The sequence below is a fragment of the Lissotriton vulgaris genome, chromosome 1_2 (genome assembly GCF_964263255.1).
Source record: "Lissotriton vulgaris chromosome 1_2, aLisVul1.2, whole genome shotgun sequence".
NCBI classification, from domain to species: Eukaryota; Metazoa; Chordata; class Amphibia; order Caudata; family Salamandridae; genus Lissotriton; species Lissotriton vulgaris.
The window spans coordinates 233,834,931-233,857,163 of record NC_141686.1 but is presented as its reverse complement, the minus strand read 5'-3'; the positions used below and the strand labels follow the sequence as shown (position 1 = coordinate 233,857,163).

At 45.1% G+C, this 22,233-nt stretch overlaps 1 protein-coding gene across 1 annotated transcript in view; it reads right to left on the bottom strand.

The window, feature by feature from the left end:
* The window catches only part of AKR1A1 (aldo-keto reductase family 1 member A1), a 556,422-nt gene that overhangs the window by 134,014 nt on the left and 400,175 nt on the right, over positions 1-22,233 (bottom strand). The window contains exon 4 of the mRNA XM_086953146.1: positions 4,319-4,470. Within this exon, the coding sequence (XP_086809272.1) occupies positions 4,319-4,470 (152 nt within the window). The remainder of the gene's footprint in view (positions 1-4,318; positions 4,471-22,233) is intronic.

The window sequence follows — 22,233 nt, the reverse complement described above, 5'->3', positions numbered from 1 at the left end:
GATTTTAGCTCCATTGTATCGAGTCACCCGTAAAAAGAATGCGTTTGAATGGGGTGAACCACAACAAAATGCTTTTCAGTTGGCGAAAGAAGCAATTCAGTATGCCTTGGATTTGTGGCCTGTGGGCGAGGGTGATGTTGATTTGAATGTTTCTGTGGATGGTCTGTATGCCAATTGGAGTCTGTGGCAAAAGCAAGGCAGACAGAAAGTGCTGTTAGGTTTTTGGACCAAGAAGTTACCTGAGGCTGGTGAGCGTTATACACCTTTTGAAAAACAACTACTTGCATGTTATTGGGCTCTGGTGGATACCGAGCAATTGACCCTAGGTCATACTGTGATTTTAAGACCTGAAATTCCTATCATGCAGTGGGTTTTGAGTTCGCCGAAATCCCATCGAATTGGACATGCTCAAGAGGCAAGTGTGATTAAATGGAAATGGTACATTCAGGACAGAGCACGTGTTGGTCCGAAAGGTGTGGCTGTGTTGCATGAGCGAGTGGCGCAGGCGCCATCGTTTGAAACTGGAAATTATTGTTCTGTGCCTGTAGTCCAGGAATCTCCTGTCAGGTGGGGTAAGCCATTTGATGATTTGTCCGCGGAAGACAGAAAACATATGTGGTTTACAGATGGTTCAGCGAAATTCATTGGTGAGAAACGGCATTGGAAGGCAGTATCATATAACCCGATCACACAAAAATTATTGAGTACAACTGGTGATGGAAAGAGTAGTCAATATGCTGAATTATATGCAGTTTACCAAGTTTTGAAACAGGAACTACCTGGCACATGTCATATTTTCACTGATTCCTGGTCCACTGCTAATGGACTGGCGATATGGTTACCAACTTGGCATTCTCATAATTGGGAATTGCATTCGAAAGAACTGTGGGGAAAAGAATTATGGCAAGAAATTTGGGAATTACTCCCACAGAGTACTGTTACAATCTTTCATGTGGATGCTCATACCCCGATTGACTCCCTTGACAAATTCTTTCATAACATTGCAGATGAAAAGTCTAAAATTTCTGAGGCAGTGGTGGACATGCAGGATTCTGATTTGGCGGGATTGGCGAAATGGGCCCACCAAAAAGCAGGACACTTTGGAGAAAGAGCCACTAGCAGGTGGGCTTCCGATCGAGGAATTCATATTCCTTTAAATTTGATTAAAGATGTCATTCTGCATTGTCCTATCTGTCAGCATGCTAGAAAAAGAACAGTGCCTCATATTGTTAAGGGCCATTTACATCGAGGAAAAATGCCCACTCAAATTTGGCAAATTGATTATATTGGCCCGCTCCCTATGAGCAAAAATTGCCAGTATGTTTGCACAGCTGTTGATACCTATAGTGGCCTATTGGTCGCTTTCCCTTGCAAACAAGCTACCCAAGTCAATACCATTAAGACTCTTGAATTACTCATATTGTATTATGGTGTCCCATTCCAAATTCAATCTGATAATGCATCCCATTTCCGTGGAAGATTGGTGCAGGAATTCTGTGTGGAAAATAACATTGAATGGATTTTTCATATTCCATATTATCCGCAGGCCTCGGGCCTCATTGAATGCATGAATGGCTTGCTGAAAGAACAGCTGCGTAAATTGACTGATGAGCATTACAAAAACTGGAGAGACTTTTTGCTCCAGGCATTGTTGATATTAAATAACCGTCCTTAGTTGCATGCTGAATCTCCTTTAATGCGTTTGTTTCCTCCAACTGTTGATGCAAAGCCTAATTCCATGTCCAATACTGTTACGTACTGGGAAATTACCCCCGGAGCTTTGGCTCCATGCAGAGCGACCCCAGGTTCTGCAGGCTTAGACCTGCATGCTATGACTGATACACTTCTAAAAGGTAGAGACCGAATCATTGTTGAGACTGGCATTGGTGTCTGTATACCTGCCGGTAGCTTTGGACTGATTGCCCCTAGATCGGGCCTTGCCTTGAAAGGTATTCAAGTTCTCAGAGGAGTAATTGACAGCGATTATCAGGGTGAGATTAAGGTTCTTCTGCTTAATAGCAGTGAAATTGATTTATCGATCAAAAAATCTGACTGTGTTGCTCAGTTGCTGATTATGCCTGTTTTCAGTGGTGAGATTAAGAAAGGCACTGCCCCGACCTTACTAACAATACGTGGCCAAAAGGGCTTCGGATCCACCGATAATCCCGGTGCAAAAATTTGGGTGCAATCGCCTAAACATCCCCCTGAACAGGCTGAAGTTATTGCGACCGGTCATGACAACACCATTTTGGTGATGAAGCCAGGGAAAGATAGCTGGGAAGCTGTCCCAGCTGACAAATGTTATTTACGAGAATGATTAAGGCCTGTGTTTGTATTCTTTCAGATCATTCTCTGGACTGCTGCTGCAGGATGTGCCGGCGTTGGACTCCTTTTGGTCTGCTACGCCGGGACAGGAGAGGACCCGCCGACTTCAGTTGATTGGAGAACCCGAGTTCCGCGTTCCTTCGCTGCGTGGGACTCTTCGTCGAACTTTTGGATTACCCTTGCTAAACGGGTTACAAACTCCCCGCATTTGTGCCTCACTCCTATGAGGTCTGTGACTGATATCCTAGCGACCTGCTTGGTTGCTGTCCCTGCCTCCACTGAAACGTTGCGGCACATTTTCAATATTTCGAGTGCCCGACCAAATGTTATTCTGGGCGATTTTGCGGCTCACGAATTTTGCCCTTTGTGTTCTGTCCTTTCTGACTTTGCTCCCCTGATTCATTCCCAGATTACTACATATAACATTACGCAAGGTGATTTATGTTTTATTTTAACATGTGATCCCAAGGCCATTTCGGAATGTCTAAAATTGAAATTGCAAGCTGCCACTTCTTTTTCAGCTCATCAACGATTATTGTGTTTACGAAGACTTCCAAGTTCATGTATTTCCGTTAAGAACAATATGATATGTAAAAGTTTATTAGTTGTTCCTAGTTATTATCGTGCAATGTTATTGCCTACTGGATGACTTTTCTCTTGCGGGAATACCTCTTGGCCCTATATTCCCGCTAATATTTCTGGAGGTCCATGCGCTATCACTAGATTAAGTTTGTTAATGTTTTCCTCACGCCCTGGTTTCCATTCCCGTGTAATACGAGACTCTATGACATTACAGGAGGACTGTGATTCCTCCATACATCTCTACTCTAAATCTGAGTATCTTAGTTTAGCTTTTTCTATTATTGGTGTCCCGGCGTTAGCCGTTTATAATGCGAAAACAATTGGCAAGATGGCCTGCTGGATGGTTAAATCCATTAATCAGACTTCTACTGTATTATCTGATCTGTTATTAGATGCCCAGGGTGAACGTCGAGCTATTCTACAAAACCGCGCAGCGATTGATTGTCTCCTGTTAAAACATGGCCATGACTGTTCTGACTTTGAGGGTCTTTGTTGTTTTAACCTCTCTGACCATTCCTAATCGATTCAGGCCCATATTGACAAACTTCACGACTTGACTGCAGAAGTTAGACAGCATATTGATCAGGGCTGGTTTGACTGGCTCTTTAATTGGTTGCCTGACTTGCATTCTTTACGACAGATTTTAGGGGGTGTTATTATCTCTATTTGTATTTTAGTAGCTATTTGCTGTTTTATTCAGTGCATTCCTTCTTTATTACAATTTTGTAGATTTGGTAGAAAGAGTAGGTCAGTTAATTTTGTTTCTTATTATTCTTCCACTGATGTTAGTTCTATATAGGATATGGCTAATAGACTGGAGTCAAGGGTGAAGTGTAATAGCCGACTTTTTCGACCCTCTTTAGAGGGAGGATGATGGAAGATGACTCCAGCCTATTACCCTTGCAGTATAGGGATTAGGACTATAAGTAGGACCTATCCATAAGGCACAGTAGTGCATTTTCGTACCCTTTTCCTTAGATCAGGGCTTATAAACTTAAGCCTGTGATCTTTGGGCAGTGTTTACCCAGGGTTTTCCCTCTTATTTTGCACATATGTACTTTTTGGGGGTATTAGACTTGTCTTCTTCCCTTGACAAATGCCCAAATATGTGCCCGGGAGAGGTAAAGCTCACTTGCCAAGTTCTGAAGACGATGGAGGAAAAAGCGACATGGGGTTGTCCTCCATGCCAGGCTCCATTTGAAGTCACCACCAGCAAACCCTGCCCTGCTCATGGCCTGGTTCTCACTTTTATGTTAACAGTGTGCCTGGATAAGTGTGATAAATCTAAAGGCCTATCCCATCATGATTTTCAGTCTTTTTGCAAACACAATCAAAAGCAAGCGACAGCAAGTATTCCTGCCCCTCTCATCACACAAGATGGATTCCTGCTACTGAAAGTGCCAGCACTCACTGGAAGCCGTAGGGCCAGTGCATCAGGTACAGGTCCAGGTACTCAAGCTGCAGGTCCTGCAAGGACTTCCTCAGGGCGGGCTCCACATCCTCGGGGTGGTGCTTGGTGTTCCAGAGCTTGGAGGTCACAAACAGCTCCTCCCTCTTGATGGTCTGCGGGAGTAAGGAAGAAGAATGGGGTAAGACTGAAGAAGGGTATGGAAGCAAAGAAGACAAGTGAGAAAACAGAGGGTTTAAAACACTGGAAAGAGGTGATGACATTTGAGGGCTCATTACTACGAGACCTGCAGTAAAATTATGTGGTGATACTGCAGAGTGCGATATTTCCTCAGTGTGCTATTACCACATCACTATGAGTGTGGAATGTGGGATAATACGCAGTACTGACGTTTACACACCAGGGAATCGCGTGTTTTGCGTCTTTCTAGCCTTTTTCCCCCACACAAATTTCACAAGTGTTTTATCTCTGGTAAAACGTGAGTTGTGAAAACAACTCGGGAGTGTAATAATCCCACAAACATTGTAACCGAATTGACACGCAAACTTCCATTCATTGCCTTATCGGGTGTCCTGTAGGATGCAGAATAACTCAGGAGTAAGAACTGAGGAAACAGAGAACAGAAGCAAGGAACAAAGTGGGTAAGTAGCTGAAACGTACAAACATTGAGGAGTACACTTACGTGCTCATTTCAGGCACTTACCTCCAAACGAAACCAGCTGATGTGTGCCCAGAGACACCCCAAAGAAGCAGGTTATCCGACACAACTTGTCATCAGAGTCAGAAATGAGTAAGAACAGAAGACAAGTGAGGAGTCATAGAAGACAAGTGAGGAAACTGTGTAAAGAAAATAATGGCGAGAAGCAATAACACAGAAGAATGTGAGGGAAGACACAGGAGAGGTGAGAAATCATAGAAGACAAGTGAAGAAACAGAGTTAAGAAAAAATATGGAGATAAGCAAGGACACAGGAGAATGTGAGGAAAGACAGAGGAGAGGTGAGGAAACATAGAAGACAAGTCACCAAACAGAGTTAAGAAAAAATATGGAGAGAAGCAGGAACAGCAGAAAGTGAGGGAAGACAGAGGAGAGGAATCATAGGGGACAAGTGTGGAAACGGTTTAGAAAATAATGGAGAAAAGCAAGAACACAGAAAAAAGTGAGGAAAGAAGGGAGAGGTGAGTTAACAGAACTGAGGTAACAAAGGTAAGAAAAAAACAATTAACATTTAGCTAGAATACTTAGTATGAAAACAGAAGAGAAGTGGGTACACAGAAAAGCGAACTGAGGAAACAGAAGAGATGTCGGCTTTATGCAATAGGACACACATTTGCGAGAGTTTGAGCTATTGGCAATGTAAATGACAATGCTTTTTATTTATGTGTTTGGAAAACCTGCAAGCGGTGCGTAAACACGTACTTTGTACTTATAGTGGTTGCTTACGAGAAGCAAGGCTGTCAGTAACTGCGCCTCTTTAACTGTCAGCATTGCTTCTCGTAAGCAAGGACCATAAGTACAAAGTGGGTGTTTACAATGCCAATAGCTCATACCCTAACAAATGTGAGTCCTATTTCATTACAAATGCTTGTTACTCCTTGTAGCTGGTTCCTCCGCTGGCTCCCAATACCTGTCCTGTTTTTTTTTCTCTTTCCTGCTCCTACGGGAGAGTTTGGTGATCACCATTTCCCATAATTTCTATTCCGCTATCAATATTTTCAAGTTTATCAATACTTCCCCCACCCCCCCATTTGTGGGGTTATGCCTTCTATTTGGCATGGAGGCATTTTACCGCTTTTACGTATACTTTGCCTGAGTAGGGTGACAGTGGCTACAGAAAGGAGTCGCCTTTTCTTCAAACAATTTGAAGGAGACTCATTAGATTTCATTCTAGCAAGTCATTGACAGATGTTCTACTACTGCCTGTCTGTAATCAGTCCCTTTAACTTATATATATGCCCCAATCAGATAATGTAACACTGCGGGAACACAGAGACAAGTTTAAGTTAGTAAATAGGAAAGAAACAAAAGCATGTAATCAGTTTTCCCATTTCTATGCTGCCCTCAACGGGAGAGGTTGTGGTTTAGGGGTTAGAGGTGCCGACTCAGGACCTGGGTACCAGTGCTTGAGCATCCGCTCAACACGGTAATTATTAGTGGCTCAACATTAGCAAATCACAGATCTTTCAATAATAAATAAATAAACAGGGATCTCTTAGGGGAAGAGGAGAGAGACAAAACAATAACTTAATCTCCCTGTGCCTCTCCAAAAATGAATGTGTCCGTCCGTAACGTCACTGGTGTTCTTTTTGGAAAGTGCTACAATACCATCGGGTGAAGCTCGCTGACCTTCAATAGCTAGATGGGAAGAGAGGCCATCACACTGTACTGTGTGATGGCCAACTAATATGTTCTCGGAGTGAAATCGCCAGAAAGAGAACTAAACACACAAAGGAGGGACTTTGACAGAAATGTACCAATAAGAAGCCAGCATTTCTGAATGCCACAATTTGTAACCTCTAGCAATCCGTGGGTTTGCCTAATCCCACAGAACAGATATAACAGGTCGATCTAAGCTTGACCTAAAAATGGTGAAATTAAGAGACAAATTTAAATGCCCTGGGCGCCACCGGTGCACAACTTTTTGTGACGCACGGGTGGCACATTTTACTGCTCGATATGTACAAGGACAGGAAAAGCCACCCTGCATGACTTTTCCTGTCCTTGTAAATATGTGCCCTTTGCATGCAGCCCTTTGCGTGAAAGGGGTGTTACATGGGTGTTGCTAGGGGTAATCCCATGGAACAACCATGGAATCAGACACATTTCCTGATTTACGAAGAATCGTAAATCTGGAAATGTGTGTGAATGCTATGCCCTGCAAGTGGAGGTGTAGGGAGGCAAAACGAGGAGAAATTAATTAATGTCTCTTCGTTTTCCTTTCCTCTTTCTATGTGTGCCGCATTCTGCAGCACACATAGAAAGAGGTTGTTTATGTACAGGAAGGGTTCCCTTCCTGCAGATAAACAATCATTGAAACAATGACGTTTTCCAGCTTCTATGTGTGCTAATGCAGCACAAGTAGAAGTTGAAAAACAGCAGGTGCAAAGGTGCCTGCTCCGGCGCATGGCTGCAGTTTGTGCACCAGCGCAGGGAGAAGCACAGAGATGCGACATATTGTTGCTCGGGACATCTAACCTGGGGTTCTATTGGAATTCTATAACGCATATTAGCAAGCCGATTATCGTCATTTTATGGGCAGTTTCCTGCCGATAAAATGGCAATAATTTTAATGAGGTTCTTGCTAATGTGCCCCCTAGTCTTCTTGTTTGATTGGCTGCTCTTCTATTTTCGAATTGTTTTGTTACTTATATGTTCATTTATTTGTGCTTTCTGACTTCGCGGTGGTGTGACCCTACCACGTATCTAAGGGGCATATTAGCAAGGAATTGCGATATTTATCGCAAAACGCGCTTAGCGCGTTTATTGTTTTCGCTGCCTATCGCTGGATATGTTAGCGGAGAAAACATGCTATTAGCAACGTTTATCTCCATTGTGCTAATATATCCAGTGATAGTGGTGATAGTGGTGAAATGCCTGAATATAACTGGTAATCCAGCGATATTCATGCATTAACGCAAATGGGTACTTAACCCGACAATCCACCTCCCATTGAGGAAACAGGAAAGTCATATTTTAGCAGGCGTTAGATTCTAGCGATATTCGCGCTTAGCACAACTTTTTTTATCGCAAAGCCTGCGTTGCTAATAGGCAATAGCTGTTTTAGCGACTGCTTTCAGTCACTAACAGTTTGGGTAAGCCCACTTTGCATGTCATTAGCGATAAATATCGCTGACATGCAAAGCGGGCCCCAAACCAGTCGCAATCGCCTGAAAGCTGTCGCTAACTGTTGTTAGCGACAGCTTGCTGATATGGCAATACAAATGTCGCCACTTTAGCGACAAAAAGTGCCGCTAAAGTGGCGATATTACCCTTGCGTACATGCCCCTAAGTTTCCAAACTACAGTATAATATTATATTCTCATCACAATTAAAATCATCATGAATATGGAAATCAAAACATAACAGCACTTACTCTTCTCCCACACCTATAATTTCTTCATCTACTCCTTTTGTTTGGAAAATGAGCACAACAGGCTGTGCCTTGTATTAGAAGCGTGAAGGTGCTGTACTTCAGGTCATTACTAGAGGTCCCTGTAGTCAGCTGCAAAATTTGTAGAGTCAGACAAGGGTGCATATTCTCAAGGATTTAACGTAGAGTTATCGGCTCTTTATCGAAGCCAAAGTGGTGATAAATGTATCGCCCAATTCACAAGCTGGCGCTAACAGCCCATATCACAAGTTTACCTGCGATAGCAGCCACAAAAAATATCGCCACAGATGATCCCAGCAACTATCGCTAATGAGATACAGAGTTGGCGTTCCTGTGCAAAAAGTTGCAACAACACCACTCCACAACTTTCTCTTTGACCAGCCAGATCGGCAATATGAACCCAAAACAGGTGATAAGGCGCATTAGCAGCAGGAAATTGCTCTGACCTGGTGTAAAGTCTGATGACAGCCTTCACCAGAAAAGGGAGCCCAGGCCAGAGCCACACCTGAAGATCAACAGATGGCAGGGAGCCACTGATCATGCAGCTCGGAGCCCCAACAGGGCCACAACACCCACCGCCACCAACCTGCGTTACCAGGATGGCACCCATGGAAATGCACTGCTCGTTGGCAAGTCGACATAAACCGCTAGTGTATGGAGTGTAGTGGACAGTGGATGCAACCAATCACCCCAGCCAGTAAGGAAGAACGCGGAAATGTAGATTGTGGCTTCCCCCGTAAGCGTGAGCGGAGTGGGCTGGCCCAGCACACGCCAGGACCGTGGGGTGTGAATAAAAAGCACGTAGCTCTAGGCGTGGTTCTCTTCTGGAATGCCCAACGTCTCTGCCAGGGCGGTGCCTATCACCCAGCCACGAGGCTGATACCTTGAGCGGTGTTGCCTGCGATCCTGTGCGTCTGCTGCACCTCGGGCCGCTGGTCCCCGAACCTGTCTTGCCTGCCCCATGCGCACCCAGGCCTCACTGCTCACCTCCAGACACCAGTGTGTGTCAAAGAGGACCAACCACGTGCCGGTGCAAGCTCCGAGCCTGAGGCCAGCAACCCTGACAGCCTCCTCAGACCATCACGGCCTCCGGAACACAGGCCCGCAGTACTCCTTTCTCGTTGACGTACTCCACCGGCATACACAGCGGACTAGTAGGTCACACATTTGGAAATGAGTCTTGATTACACTATGGCAGAGTACATTGTTTATGGCAGAGTTTATATCACTACTAGCAGCCCGTCCCGACGTTGTCCGGGTATCAATTGCTGCTGGCCAGTAGTATATTGTTTCGTAGGATTTCATTTTGATAGCATTTCTTATCTGTGACAGGCCTGTGAAACGCTCCGATTCACAGTGCACTGCTGATGCACTTAAGAGTACGCGTTCAGTAGTGTGTGAACTCGAGTTTCCCTACTTTATTTTCTTTGCAATATTATATAGCGCAAACTCGACAACATGGCATGAGCACAATTTACATTACAGAAGAACACATTGATTTGTGGTAGGCACGGGGAGACAAAGAGATTTGCCTGGAATCACAGTATGTTGAGCTGATGCCGAGATTCTAACGTAGCTCCCCATGTGTAAAGTTCGCAATTCTAGAACTTGTGGTGGGAGGTGTGTCTAAAAGTGTATGTCGGTGCTGGGCATCAATGAGAGAGACATGTGCATTTTTCCAATTGGTGGTGAAAAAATATGAGTATGTTGCTGGAGATGTCGGCCGCCGTGCCACCAATGTACTTACGGGGGAGGGTAAACACCCATTATTCCGCAAATTTCTTTCCGCATACCATCACTCTGCATACTTTCATTACGAAAGTAACATGACTCCGCAATGCCATTATAACGCATGGCATTACATTTTATATGCTTTTACAACGCATACATTTACAGCGAAATTTGTTGTAAACGCATGAATGGTAAAAGCATGTTTTTTAAAAATGTTTGGATAAGGCAAGTATGGGTATAGGGGTATATGTTTTGGGGTACTGAGGTATATGTTTTGGGGTGTTTGAGTATTTTAATGGTTCAGATATAGCTTTGGGTTATGGGGTACAGGGGTATTTTTAGGGTTCCGGGCTAGGTTTGGGTTTTGGGGTATTGGGGTATTTTTAGGGTTCAGGGGTAGGTTTGGCTTTTGGGGTACAGGGGTATTTTAAGGGTTCAGGGCTAGGGACATCTAGGGACGGCGAGGTGAACTGCAGCTTCAATCAAATCAATCAAAGACATTTATAGAGCGCACTACTTACCCGTGGTCTCAAGGCGCTTAGGGGGGGGGTGCCGTTACTGCTCGAACAGCCAGGTCTTGAGCTTCTTCCTGAAGGAGAGGTGGTCTTGGGTCAGGCGCAGGTCGGTCGGGAGGGAGTTCCAGGTCTTGGCGGCCAGGTAGGAGAAGGACCTTCCTCCTGTTGTCGCTCTTCGGATGCGGGGGACGGCAGCGAGGGAGTGGCTGGCTGATCGGAGGTGGCGTTTGGGAGCGTAGAAGTTGATTCGGTTGTTGAGGTAGCTCGGTAGCTTGATATATAATATTTTAAATGCTATTGCATTTGCATCATCAGGGACATCTAGGGACATGAGGTGAACTGCAGCTTGATGTGTAATATTTTAAATGCTATTGCATTTGCCTCATTAGAGACATCTAGGGACCATGAGGTGAACTGCAGCTTGATGTATAATATTTTAAATGAGATTGCATTTGCCTCTTTGGGACAACTGGGGAGAACGAGGTGAACTGCAGCTCTTTGTAGAATTATTTGGATACTATAATATTCACTTCCCACTGCTAATCTCGTCCCATAATGGTTTGCAGGGGCTTGATCTCAAAATCATCACCTCTCTCACTGCTTGCTGGAAGCTAATTTCACTTTTGTGAAATGACTATATGCATTTTAGCATGTAGAAATACTTGTTATTTTACCTTGAATATATGAGGTTTCTGTTTTAATAATTGGAAATCTGACGGAACAAAATATTGCGGATTTATTGTACCAAGTTCGCGCCAATTCCGCCCACCCCTACTTTAAATACACCTGCACCCCATAATCATAACCCACCCTTACTCTATAAAATACCCCAACACCCTTAAAAACCAACCCATCTTAACCCTATGAATATACCCTGTACCCCAAAACCCAAACCTACCCCTAAACCCTAAAAATACCCCTGTACCCCAAAACCCAAACCTAGCCCATAACCCTTAAAATACCCCTGTACCCCAAAACCCAAAGCTACCCCTGAACCCTAGAAATACCCCTGTACCCCAAAACCCAAACCTAGCCCTGAACCTTTAAATACCCCTGTATCCCAAAACCCAAACCTAGCCCTGAACCCTAAAAATACCCTTGTACCCCAAAACCCAAACCTAGCCCTGAACTCTTAAAATACCCCTGTACCCCAAAAGCCAAACCTACCCCTGAACCCTAAAAATACCCCTATACCCCAAAACCCAAACCTAGCCCTGAACCCTAAAAATACCCCTGTGCCCCATAACCCAAAACTATATCTAAACCATTAAAATACTCAAACACCCCAAAACATATACCTCAGTACCCCAAAACATATACCCCTATACCCATACTTGCCTTATCCAAACATTTTAAAAAACATGCTTTTACCATTCATGCATTTACAACGAATTTCGTTGTAAATGTATGCGTGGTAAAAGCATATAAAATGTAATGCCATGTGTTATAATGGCATTGCGGAGTCATGGTACTTTCGTAATGAAAGTATGCAGAGTGATGGTATGCGGAAAGAAATGTGCGGAATAATGTTTGTTTACCCTCCCCCGTAAGTACATTGGTGGTACGGCGGCCTACATCTCCAGCAACATACTCATATTTTTTCACCACCAATTGGAAAAATGCACATGTCTCTCTCATTGATGCCCAGCACCGACATACACTTTTAGACACACCTCCCACCACAAGTTCTAGAATTGCGAACTTTAGAGATGGGAGCTACGTTAGAATCTCGGCATCAGCTCAACATCCTGTGATTCTAGGCAAATCGCTTTTTCTCCCCGTGCCTACCACAAATCAATGTGTTCTTCTGTAATGTAAATTGTGCTCATGCCATGTTGTCGAGTTCGCGCTATACAATATTGCAAGGAAAATAAAGTAGGGAAACTCGAGTTTGCACACTACTGAACGCGCACTCTTAAGTGCATCAGCAGTGCACTGTGAATCGGAGCGTTTCACAGGCCTGTCACAGATAAGAAATGCTATCAAAATGAAATCCTACGAAACAATATACTACTGGCCAGCAGCAATTTATACCCGGACAAAGTCGGGACGGGCTGCTAGTTTAAAATATTATACATCAAGCTGCAGTTCACCTCGTCGTCCCAAGATGTCCCTGATGAGTAAAATTCAAAAACATTGAAACCCTTTCATGAATGCTAAAAATTATGCTAAGCTTATCCCATAATGCTTTGCAGGGCCTTTTAGTTGTATTTTTGCCCATAACTGTGCTTGGGGTAGTTCTAAGAGAATGGGACCTCCACTGAATTACTATTTAAAGGGAGCAGGAATGTATAGAACCTGGGAAGAAAAAACAACACTCGTGACGGAATGCCCCCAGCGATTGTCACGCCCCCAGCACACACCCACAGCACAATGCAGACACGCCCACAAGGGACTACTTTGCTGGCACTGTTCTTTTACATTTTAAATGTATATGGTGGGCGTCTGCATAGCCTATGTCCTTCTGCTGCAACTGCCCTTTCCAACGCTGTATTGGGTGTTGTGATTGGTGCTGTGGTTCCCGAGTTTACCTGGCCAAAAGGTGCAAGTTCTCTCTTTATAATAGTAGTATAGATACTCCCTTCGATGTGGTGCCACCAAGTCTGTGTAAAGCATTCCAACCACACATGTGTGTGGGCCCACGCGGACTACTGCCCTCGGGACACTGTGCTCGAATAGGTCACACATTTGGGACTGAGTCTTATTTTAGCAATAGCAGAGGTCATATCATTGCACGCAAGGAGAGGTGTAAGAGGAAGACGCATGTCAGTCAGGAGGAAAAAAGGATCATCGTTACGGTGGTGATCGAACGCTACCAACAACTAGCCTGGTGTCACTAACTCTGTGCATCACGAGCCGACGACACGTAGCTGTGGGCTCCTGCTGAACGCTGCCTCCGGGCCTACACTCTGGTCAAGTAGGTCACACATTTCGTACTGGGTCTTGATTTAGCAATGGCAGAGTTCATATCATTGTACTGGCCTCATCAAAGACTGCATCCCCTCTCAGCCCCGGTGCCACTAAGTCTGTTTCCCAACATTCATGGAGACTCTCTGGTTGAACTTTGGTGGCGTCTGTGTCTATGGACTGAGGGTTGTCTTCACCTTCATGTAGCTGATACAGACTTGGTGGTAATAACAAGGCAGTATTATTCCACTCCTCAATTTGCTGCTTCCAGATGGCTTCTGCTCTATTCATCATGCCCTGGAGGACACCTTCCACTGTCCCCCACAACCCTCCGCCATATTCACCTTCGACATCGTCAAGGACCTGCTCAGTCCAAGTGGCCCTACCTCAGTGCACGGCAAGGCACCGTTCCGTGGCAGTGTGCCTGTGCCGGCAGCAGTGCATACTGGGACACTATCTCTGTGCAGCTCAAGTCAGGGACCCTGTCTGCTGAGATATTGAATGGCCTCTGAGACGATGGCAATGAGTCATCAATGCCATGTGTATGTGGCCCTGCGCTCTCTGCGGTCCACCGGGGCTCACACATCATATCGAGTCCTGACCGGCCCGGACGTCGCATCCCCGGAGGCACAAGCCACCACCGCCAGGACCACCTCCAAACGCCAACTGCCAGAGTCGAAACAGTCGTACTGGCAGATTAACGGTGTTGCTCCCACCTGACTTGGATGCCATCATTTTACTAATACCCTGTTCAGCACTCCAGGTGCTGCTAACTCAGTGCACCACAACTCATGGTCCATTTCAGATTGTGTTGTGTGCTGTGGAGAGTCCACTCAGAAATGTCACCTCAGGCAGTGTGAGAGACTTGGAATGATGATGAAGAAGATGATGCAGGTGTAATACACCATACTGCAGCTGCATCAGAAATATCCAGAAGGGACACACTACTAGACATTTTCTTCTCCTTAGCCATTTTAATAGCGTTCAGTCACTCCTTGTGTGGTATACTAACCCTGGGCATAAGCAGCAGCAGTTGTGATACTTATATCTTGATATGCTAAACAACATATAGCACTTTCACAAAAGTGAAATTGATAAAATAGTAAGCAGTGAGAGAAGTGGGGATTTTGGAATCCTCCGTAATCCAGGGGGAGTACCAAACAGATGCCTTGAAAACAAAAAGCACATTTTAACCGCTTCACTGCGGCGGCTATTCCGCCGCAGTGCTAAGGGCGGCCGAGCGGCGGGCGCATGCTGGTGACGGAACGGCCCCATCACCAGCGTCGGTTGCGCTGTGCTTATGACGGAGCTGTTCCGTCATGGCCCCACCCGCTCAATAGAACGCCCAGCGCAGGCGCGGAATCCGCACCGCGCAGGCACGTCGGGCGGGTCATGACGGAACCGCTCCGTCATCAGCACAGCGCCACCGCGGCTGATGACGGAGCGGTTCAGTCATCAGCAGGGGAGGGGTAAATGAATGATTCGTTGGTGGTCCCATCCTCTTAGGACCACCCCAAGCACAGTTATTGGCAAAAAAACATTCCCTACCAAAGGCCCCGTAAAGCATTATGGGATGGGATTAGCAGTGGGCAGTGAATATTAAGAAGTATCCAATATCAAAATAATTCTACAAAGAGCTGCAGTTCAACTGGTCGTTACTAGATGTCTATGAGGTTACCCTGTGGAGGCAACAACAAGGGTATAGGACTATAATCTATATTAGATGACCCTGTGGAGGGTACAGCAAGGGTGCAGCATCATAACCTGTATGGGTAACCCTGTGGAGGAACCGACAAGGGTATGGTACTATAACCTGCATGAGGTGACTCTTTGGAGGCAACAGCAAGGGTGCAGTACTATAATCTGTATTAGATGACCCTGTGGAGAGTACAGCAAAGGTGCAGCATCATAACATGTATGAGATGACCCTGTGGAGGCAACAAAAAGGGTGCAGCATCTTAACCTGTATCTGTAACCCTGTGGAGGCACCAATTTATTTATTTATTAATTAAACTTATTAAGCGTGCAGCAACGGCGGTGTTCCGACGTTGAGGACAGTAGAGGCATTGAACCTAGAAGTTAGTAGCCGGAGAACAGCCATGTCTTCAATTTGCATCTGAACTGAGATTCTGATTCAATCAGTCGAAGGCTTAACAGAAGGGAATTCCATAGCTTTGCAGTGACCACCGCAAAAGCTCTGCCTCCTTTTCTAGATCGAAGGAAGCGGGGGGAGCAGGAGACGAAGGTGGTTGGATCTAAGGGCTCGTGATGAATGGACTAGCATACTATAACCTGTATTAGATGACCCTGTGGAGGCTACAGGAAGGATATGATACTATAACCTGTATTATATGACCCCGTGGAGGGTACAGCAAGGGTGCAGCATCATAACCTGTATGTGTAACCTTGTGGAGGCACCAACAAGGGTACAGTACTATAACCTGTACGGGGTGACACTGTGGAGGGTACAGCAAGGGTGCAGTACTTCTGTATTAGATGACCCCACAAAGGCAGCAGCAATTGTGTCATGCTATAACCTGCAAGAGATGACCCTGCGGAGGCAACAGCAAGGGTGCAGCATGATAACCTGTCTTAGATGACCCCTAGAGGCAGCAGCAATGGTGTCATGCTATAAACAGTACAAGATGTCCCGGTGGAGCCAACAGCAAGGATACAGTACTATAATTTGTATTAGGTGATTCTGTGAAGGCAGCAGCAGGGTGTAGTGAAATAATCTGCATTACATGACCCTGTGAAGGCAGCAGCAGCAGCAATGGTACTGTCCAATTGTCTGTATCAGCTGGCCCTGGGTGCCTGAGGAGGTTGCAGGAAAGGTGTAAAATGTTTACTGGTTATGAGATTAAACTGTTGGGTCTGCGACAGTGATCCACGACTGTGACCTGTCTGAGATTGCCCTGTGGAGGCAGCAGCAAGGGTACAGTGCTATATCCTGTATGATACGACAACGTGGGTGTTTTTTAATAATTAGAAAGTAATGCCGAATTCAGGTCAGCCCAAGTTAGCATGAGTAGGCCGCAGCCATCTTGCATTTTTGTGAGGGGCATAAGAAAGCAGCTGAGTTGCTACCTCGGACACTAGTCAAAATAACTTGCCAATCTACTAGTCTTATGGAATAGGTATTCAAGATATTTTTGCGTTTTATAAAGTTCTCTGTTTGCACATCGGAGGAGGGATCGTCTCAGAATACTGGGATTTAGACGAATTACCTACTGTTCCTTCCAACAATTTACCTATTTTTATTGTGCATAACTGTGTGAAGTAATCTATCCATGCACTCCACACCACCTCAGCCTTGACCCTGTGCCTCATGGGAACATTCCAGGCCGAACTGCCAAACCATGTCTTTCCTGGACCGGACTCAAGCATCCTAGGACCAATTTCTGGCTATCAGCCGTCTTCAGCCAGGATAGGTTGACTCCAGTGGTGTGGAGAGCATGGGACTCACGTCTGAGCATACCCAAAACACTCGGGGTGACAAATGCAAAAACAACAGATGATGGACAGAATGCAGAACAATGTCATACATTCACCCCAGTACAGAGATCTGGGCCTAAATCCATCGTTTTTTTGCACTCCACACCACCCCAGTTCAGACATGGCCATATGCAAATCAGCCTTGATCCTGTGCCTCATGGGAACAGTCCAGCCCGAAGGGCGGAACGTACCACACGCCCCCAGCATTTGTCACGCCCCCCAGCACATGCACACAGCACAACGCAGACACGCACACAAGGGACTACTTTGCTGGCACGGTTCTTTTACTTTTTAAATGTATATGGTGGGCGTCTGCATAGCCTATGTCCTTCTGCTGCAACTGCCCTTTCCAACGCTGTATTGGGTGTTGTGAATGGTGCTGTGGTTCCTGAGATTACCCGCCTCAAAGGTTTTTGGCTCTCTCTTTATTATATTAGTATGGATAAATGATGCTTCCTCTGAAAATAGGGATCATTGTTTTCTATAACATGATACTGCCCAAGGTCCCTATACTATACCTGTTAGGTTCCCTTGTTTTTAGTATCAGGTGGGATAGAGACAACCCAAGAGTTCTTTGTCCAACAGTGAAGAAACTATTCTCCAAAACTGCCTAGTATATTTTCTTAAAGCGACTTGATATAATTTGTGCAAAATTTGATCATACTCCTACCAATATTGAGTGATTCAGTGAATTTTCCATTTTCCTAAGGTCCTTAATCTCTTCTTCCAAAGTTATAGATTATTGCAAGATTTCTTTGCGCTTGAGCTTGTTTCTCTCAACAGATTACTTTGCATCTGCAGCATCTTTCGTTTCAGTTTTTTAAATCTTTTTTCGTGTTTTTGTTAAACTATCCATTTCCTTTGTTACTTTCTATATACAGTTCTCATACTCTGTTCCAAGATGATCCTCCGCAAACTATCAGACCCAAACATGCTATAGCCATCCTATTGAAATGTTTTATGTTACTGGTGTTCCAATGCAATTGTCCATGTGTTGGGCCAACATCACTCTGACAATATCGAGTCTCAAAGGACCATTCAGAGGATTGTTCCTGCAAGGGCTTAAAGGTAACTTGAAGAACTGCTTGCTCACTGTGTGTAAAATGTAACAAATTTACTCCATTACAAATGCAATAGGTCTCGCTTTTTATTAAGTTAAAGCCATTTGCTTGCTATACAATACCATTAGCAAAGCAAGTGGCTTTATCAAAGGTGAGACCTATTGCATTTTCAATGCTTGCTTTGTCCTGCAAGCAGCAAAGGGTGGTTTGCATATTTGACGTCCCATTCCAGCCGAGGGCGAGCAACAGGGCAGACGTTCACAGCAAAGAACGGTTAGACAACCTACGCACACAGTAGATTGGAGCAGGACTGACTTTGGGAGGGGACAGTGAGTGAGGATCAGCCCTCAGTCACTGTTTCCGACCAGCAATCGGATGATTGACGTTCCGTTCATGACCAGGCCCGGAAGGGAATGGAAAATAGGGCAGGAAAGAAAGTAAAACTGCCCTTATTTGTGAATTCGATGAAAAAGAGACAGGCTTGCACATTGGGGCAATTTTGAACATGGGTGTTCTGCAAGGCATGAGAGATTACATGACTGATCTTGCTACAGGCAAAGTGTGTTTTAATATCATCTAAACCAACAGGAAAACTGGTACAACAGACCATAAAACAGGCCCACAGACAGCCAAAAAGGATCATATACAATGGACCAACCGAGTTCCTGGCTGGCAGTGATCGCCACCCTGAAGCTGCCCTTCTGGCTCTTGCCTGCAGTGTTGCTGAGGTTTCTGGGGCTTGAGACGATGACTGATATGTATGGCACAGCAGGTACTAAACGAAAATGATTAGGCGCCAACTGTTTTAGGCATGGGTGGCATGTTTAGCATTTAACGATACAGGATATTCCATTTGTTATGTTCAACTGATTAGCTTTGCACTTAGGGGCTGCGTTCCAATTTCTTACAGAGAAAACACGTAGAGCTCTTCCCATTCAGCTTGCCACCTGCACACTTGAGTAGCTACAATAACTGATAGTGGTATAGGGGGCTCCACCTGAAGGGCGAAGGCAGACTGTAGAGATGTCTACTTGTCTATGGCATAGACTTGTTACTTAGCTACGTGTAGAATGGGAGTGAAGGAATGTCCTATAGGGAACAGTTAGAAGAGAGCTATTGATGTGGAAGAAGCTGCTCTCTGCTGGGAAGCTGTTCAATGAATAAACTTCAAAGAAACTACAAAGTTCAAGTTCAAGTTCAGGAATTTACTACTCACCTAGAGGGTCTCAAGGCGCTTGGGGAGGGGGTTCATTATTTACAAAGAATCCTGTGAAGGCTCTTCTTTCCACATATACGTCAAAAGCACAGCACATGGGTGAGCAGTCAGGAGGCAGCATAGGGAAGGGGCCAGTGAGAGCGCTACCACCCGGGTAGGGACGATCTTGGACCGATGTACTTGCTAGTTTGCTGGCAGTAAGTATGATGATATGAAACATTGCAGAGGTCACATTGCAGAAAGTTGATTTACTGCCTGACTTCCGGCTCCTTATTCAGAGTGAGGCAGAGAAGGTGTCCTGGGACAGGAAGCCCAACTTAAAAACATAGAATTAGTTCGAGAGATGATCTGAGATTGTATCCCAAATCAAATTGATGTATTTAAGATTTTTTTTGCAGGAAATATTAAGGCATTTCAAAGGGGCACCACCTCAGAGCCCCAAAGCAGAAACCATCCCTGAATGCAAAACAGGAGTGTGGTATCGGGTTCCAAAGGCCTACATGCTCCGAAGATAACCCACGTACACCAAAAGAACTGTTGGCACGGAAACTGAAAAGTACAAAGAACAAGTTTATTAAGACCCCATGGGGTGGTGGTACATTCCTACAGCACCCTTCGGTAATGCAAGAAGTATCACACCGAACAGTGGTGTGATTCGATCTTTTATACAGTTTACAGGTAATAAAAAGATAGGCGGTACGTGGTTACAGAGGTTTATGTACATATATGGTCATTTTGGGAACACAGCCAACTCATGGGAGGGGTTACAATTCCACTGGTCAGTTTGAAGGCACATTCCTGAGGGGTGAGGGGTCAGTTGGAACTGCGCATGTACAGGCTTGACCATTACTAAAAATAGCCTGTTGCTAGGCAAAGTCGAGTGGTCAGTGGTACGGACAACGGACTAAAGGGCATGCTGACCACGAGGCCGCTCATTCTCTAAAATGGCTGCCGTACCATACAAAATGGCGTTTCCAAGTATAGTCAAGTTAAGGGGAAAACGTGTAGCACAGCTGAGCGCTAACTCGGCCATTGTCAAATTACGACAGACGACCCTTTTAGCGTTTAGCTGAAGCTACCTCATAATGGACGTAGTCAGGATGTTCATCTTCGATATCAATCAGCATGATCTGAGCTACTTCTTTATGAAGCATCATTTTGTTTTGAGCAAGAGCCCGTCTTGATGGTATGCAAGCCGATAAACACATGGAACATAAAACTGGGCCACATTGTATACACAAACATACAAAGAACAGTATCCCAACAATGATACATAAAATCGTCAGCAGTTTCCAACCCCAAGTAGTAAGTATCGACCAGAACCACCCTGAAAGAGTCCAAGTTCCATTGTCCGGGTGTATGTCAGCAGCTATTCTGTGCAACTTTGAAATGGCATCATAAACAGATGGCGAATTGTCAGGTACATATACACAGCAGCTACTTCCGATAATTCTACATGCCCCCCCACGGTCAGCTAGAACCACATCTAGAACCATACGATTTTGGAGCGTAACAATCCTAGAAATTTGGAGTTCTTCTGTTATGTTCCCCAATGCAATAGCAGTATCATTGGCTACAGCCTCAACAACACGGGTCAGCCGTCTTATTTTCCGACTATTCAATGCAGCCCCCACAAAGGAAAACAATCCCAAATTAAAATCCACATATTGCTGTAAGGCAGTGTCAGTCTGATCGATGTCATCTAGGACACAGCACGTTTAACACGATTTAGTACAAAGTCATGATAGAGGATATAGTCATTATGATACATTGGTGGGGCGATAAATACAGGGGGCAATACAAACGATACATAGCATGTACCTAACCATCCTAAAGGGAGTTGATGGTAACCTTTATTGCCACAAATAAAATACGTATTTCGAGAGGCCACAAATGATATACCGTTTGGACTATCAAATGCAAGTGTAGTGTTACATTCACTTTTCCACACCGGGATTGTGCCTTTATTACGAATGCAAAGGTCTGCCTTAGTAGTGATGACATTAATAACATGTGTACTGGACATATTAATGTTCCTTTGATTGATGTAGACACGAGGTGCAGATACATTGTCGGGCGGTATTCTTCCCACTCGAATCGAGTACCCTCAGCTCGTGGATACCCATCCCGGTCATGGTAGCAAACTTTATTCAAACGGAAGAGCACCCCCCCTTTCGTTGGCCATCGCAAGGTGAAAAGAAGAGTGTACCAGGCGTTACAGGAACCGTTATGTGAAAATGGGAGCGGGATAAGTGGGGTACCCCCTTTCTTCTGATGACCAGGCAACATCCCCTACACACCCAACAGTTGGAGGTATTTGTCATGTTATGGGTGTGATGCAGAATCTGAATAAAACTATTGTTCAAATAAGTCTGTCGGTGCCGTTCTTCATGGTAAGGCAAAGTGAAGTGAAAATTTTCGGATGGAGCCGGGGTAGTCGGCAGCAAATGTTCACGTACAGGTACCACAAGTTCTACTACCCAGGCTATCATTGCTATCACCACAATCGTCAAGATGAACAAAATGGCACCAAGAATTCTCTTATCTCGTGATGCAGCAGACGCCATAGTTCAAAGAGTTCGCAATGTCTCAAATATATCTTAAAAAGAAAAATACGGTGCTGAGCTCCGAGGTAGCCGTTGTTTTCTTCTCCGGGGTCAAGACGGGTGCGCTACTCTTGGCAGAACTGATCCCCCCCCTTGAGATTCCCGGCTTCCGTTTCACAAACCCCAGAGCGGTAACCAACCAGTCTCGAAAAACCAAAAAATCTTCTCCTTATCGTGGCCGCAGATCGTAACGCTGTCGTCCAGAAACAGTATGGTCCGGGAAGGCTCCCTCGACTTTGGCCGATGTCACAGCTGGGCTCTTTTCTTTATCCAGAA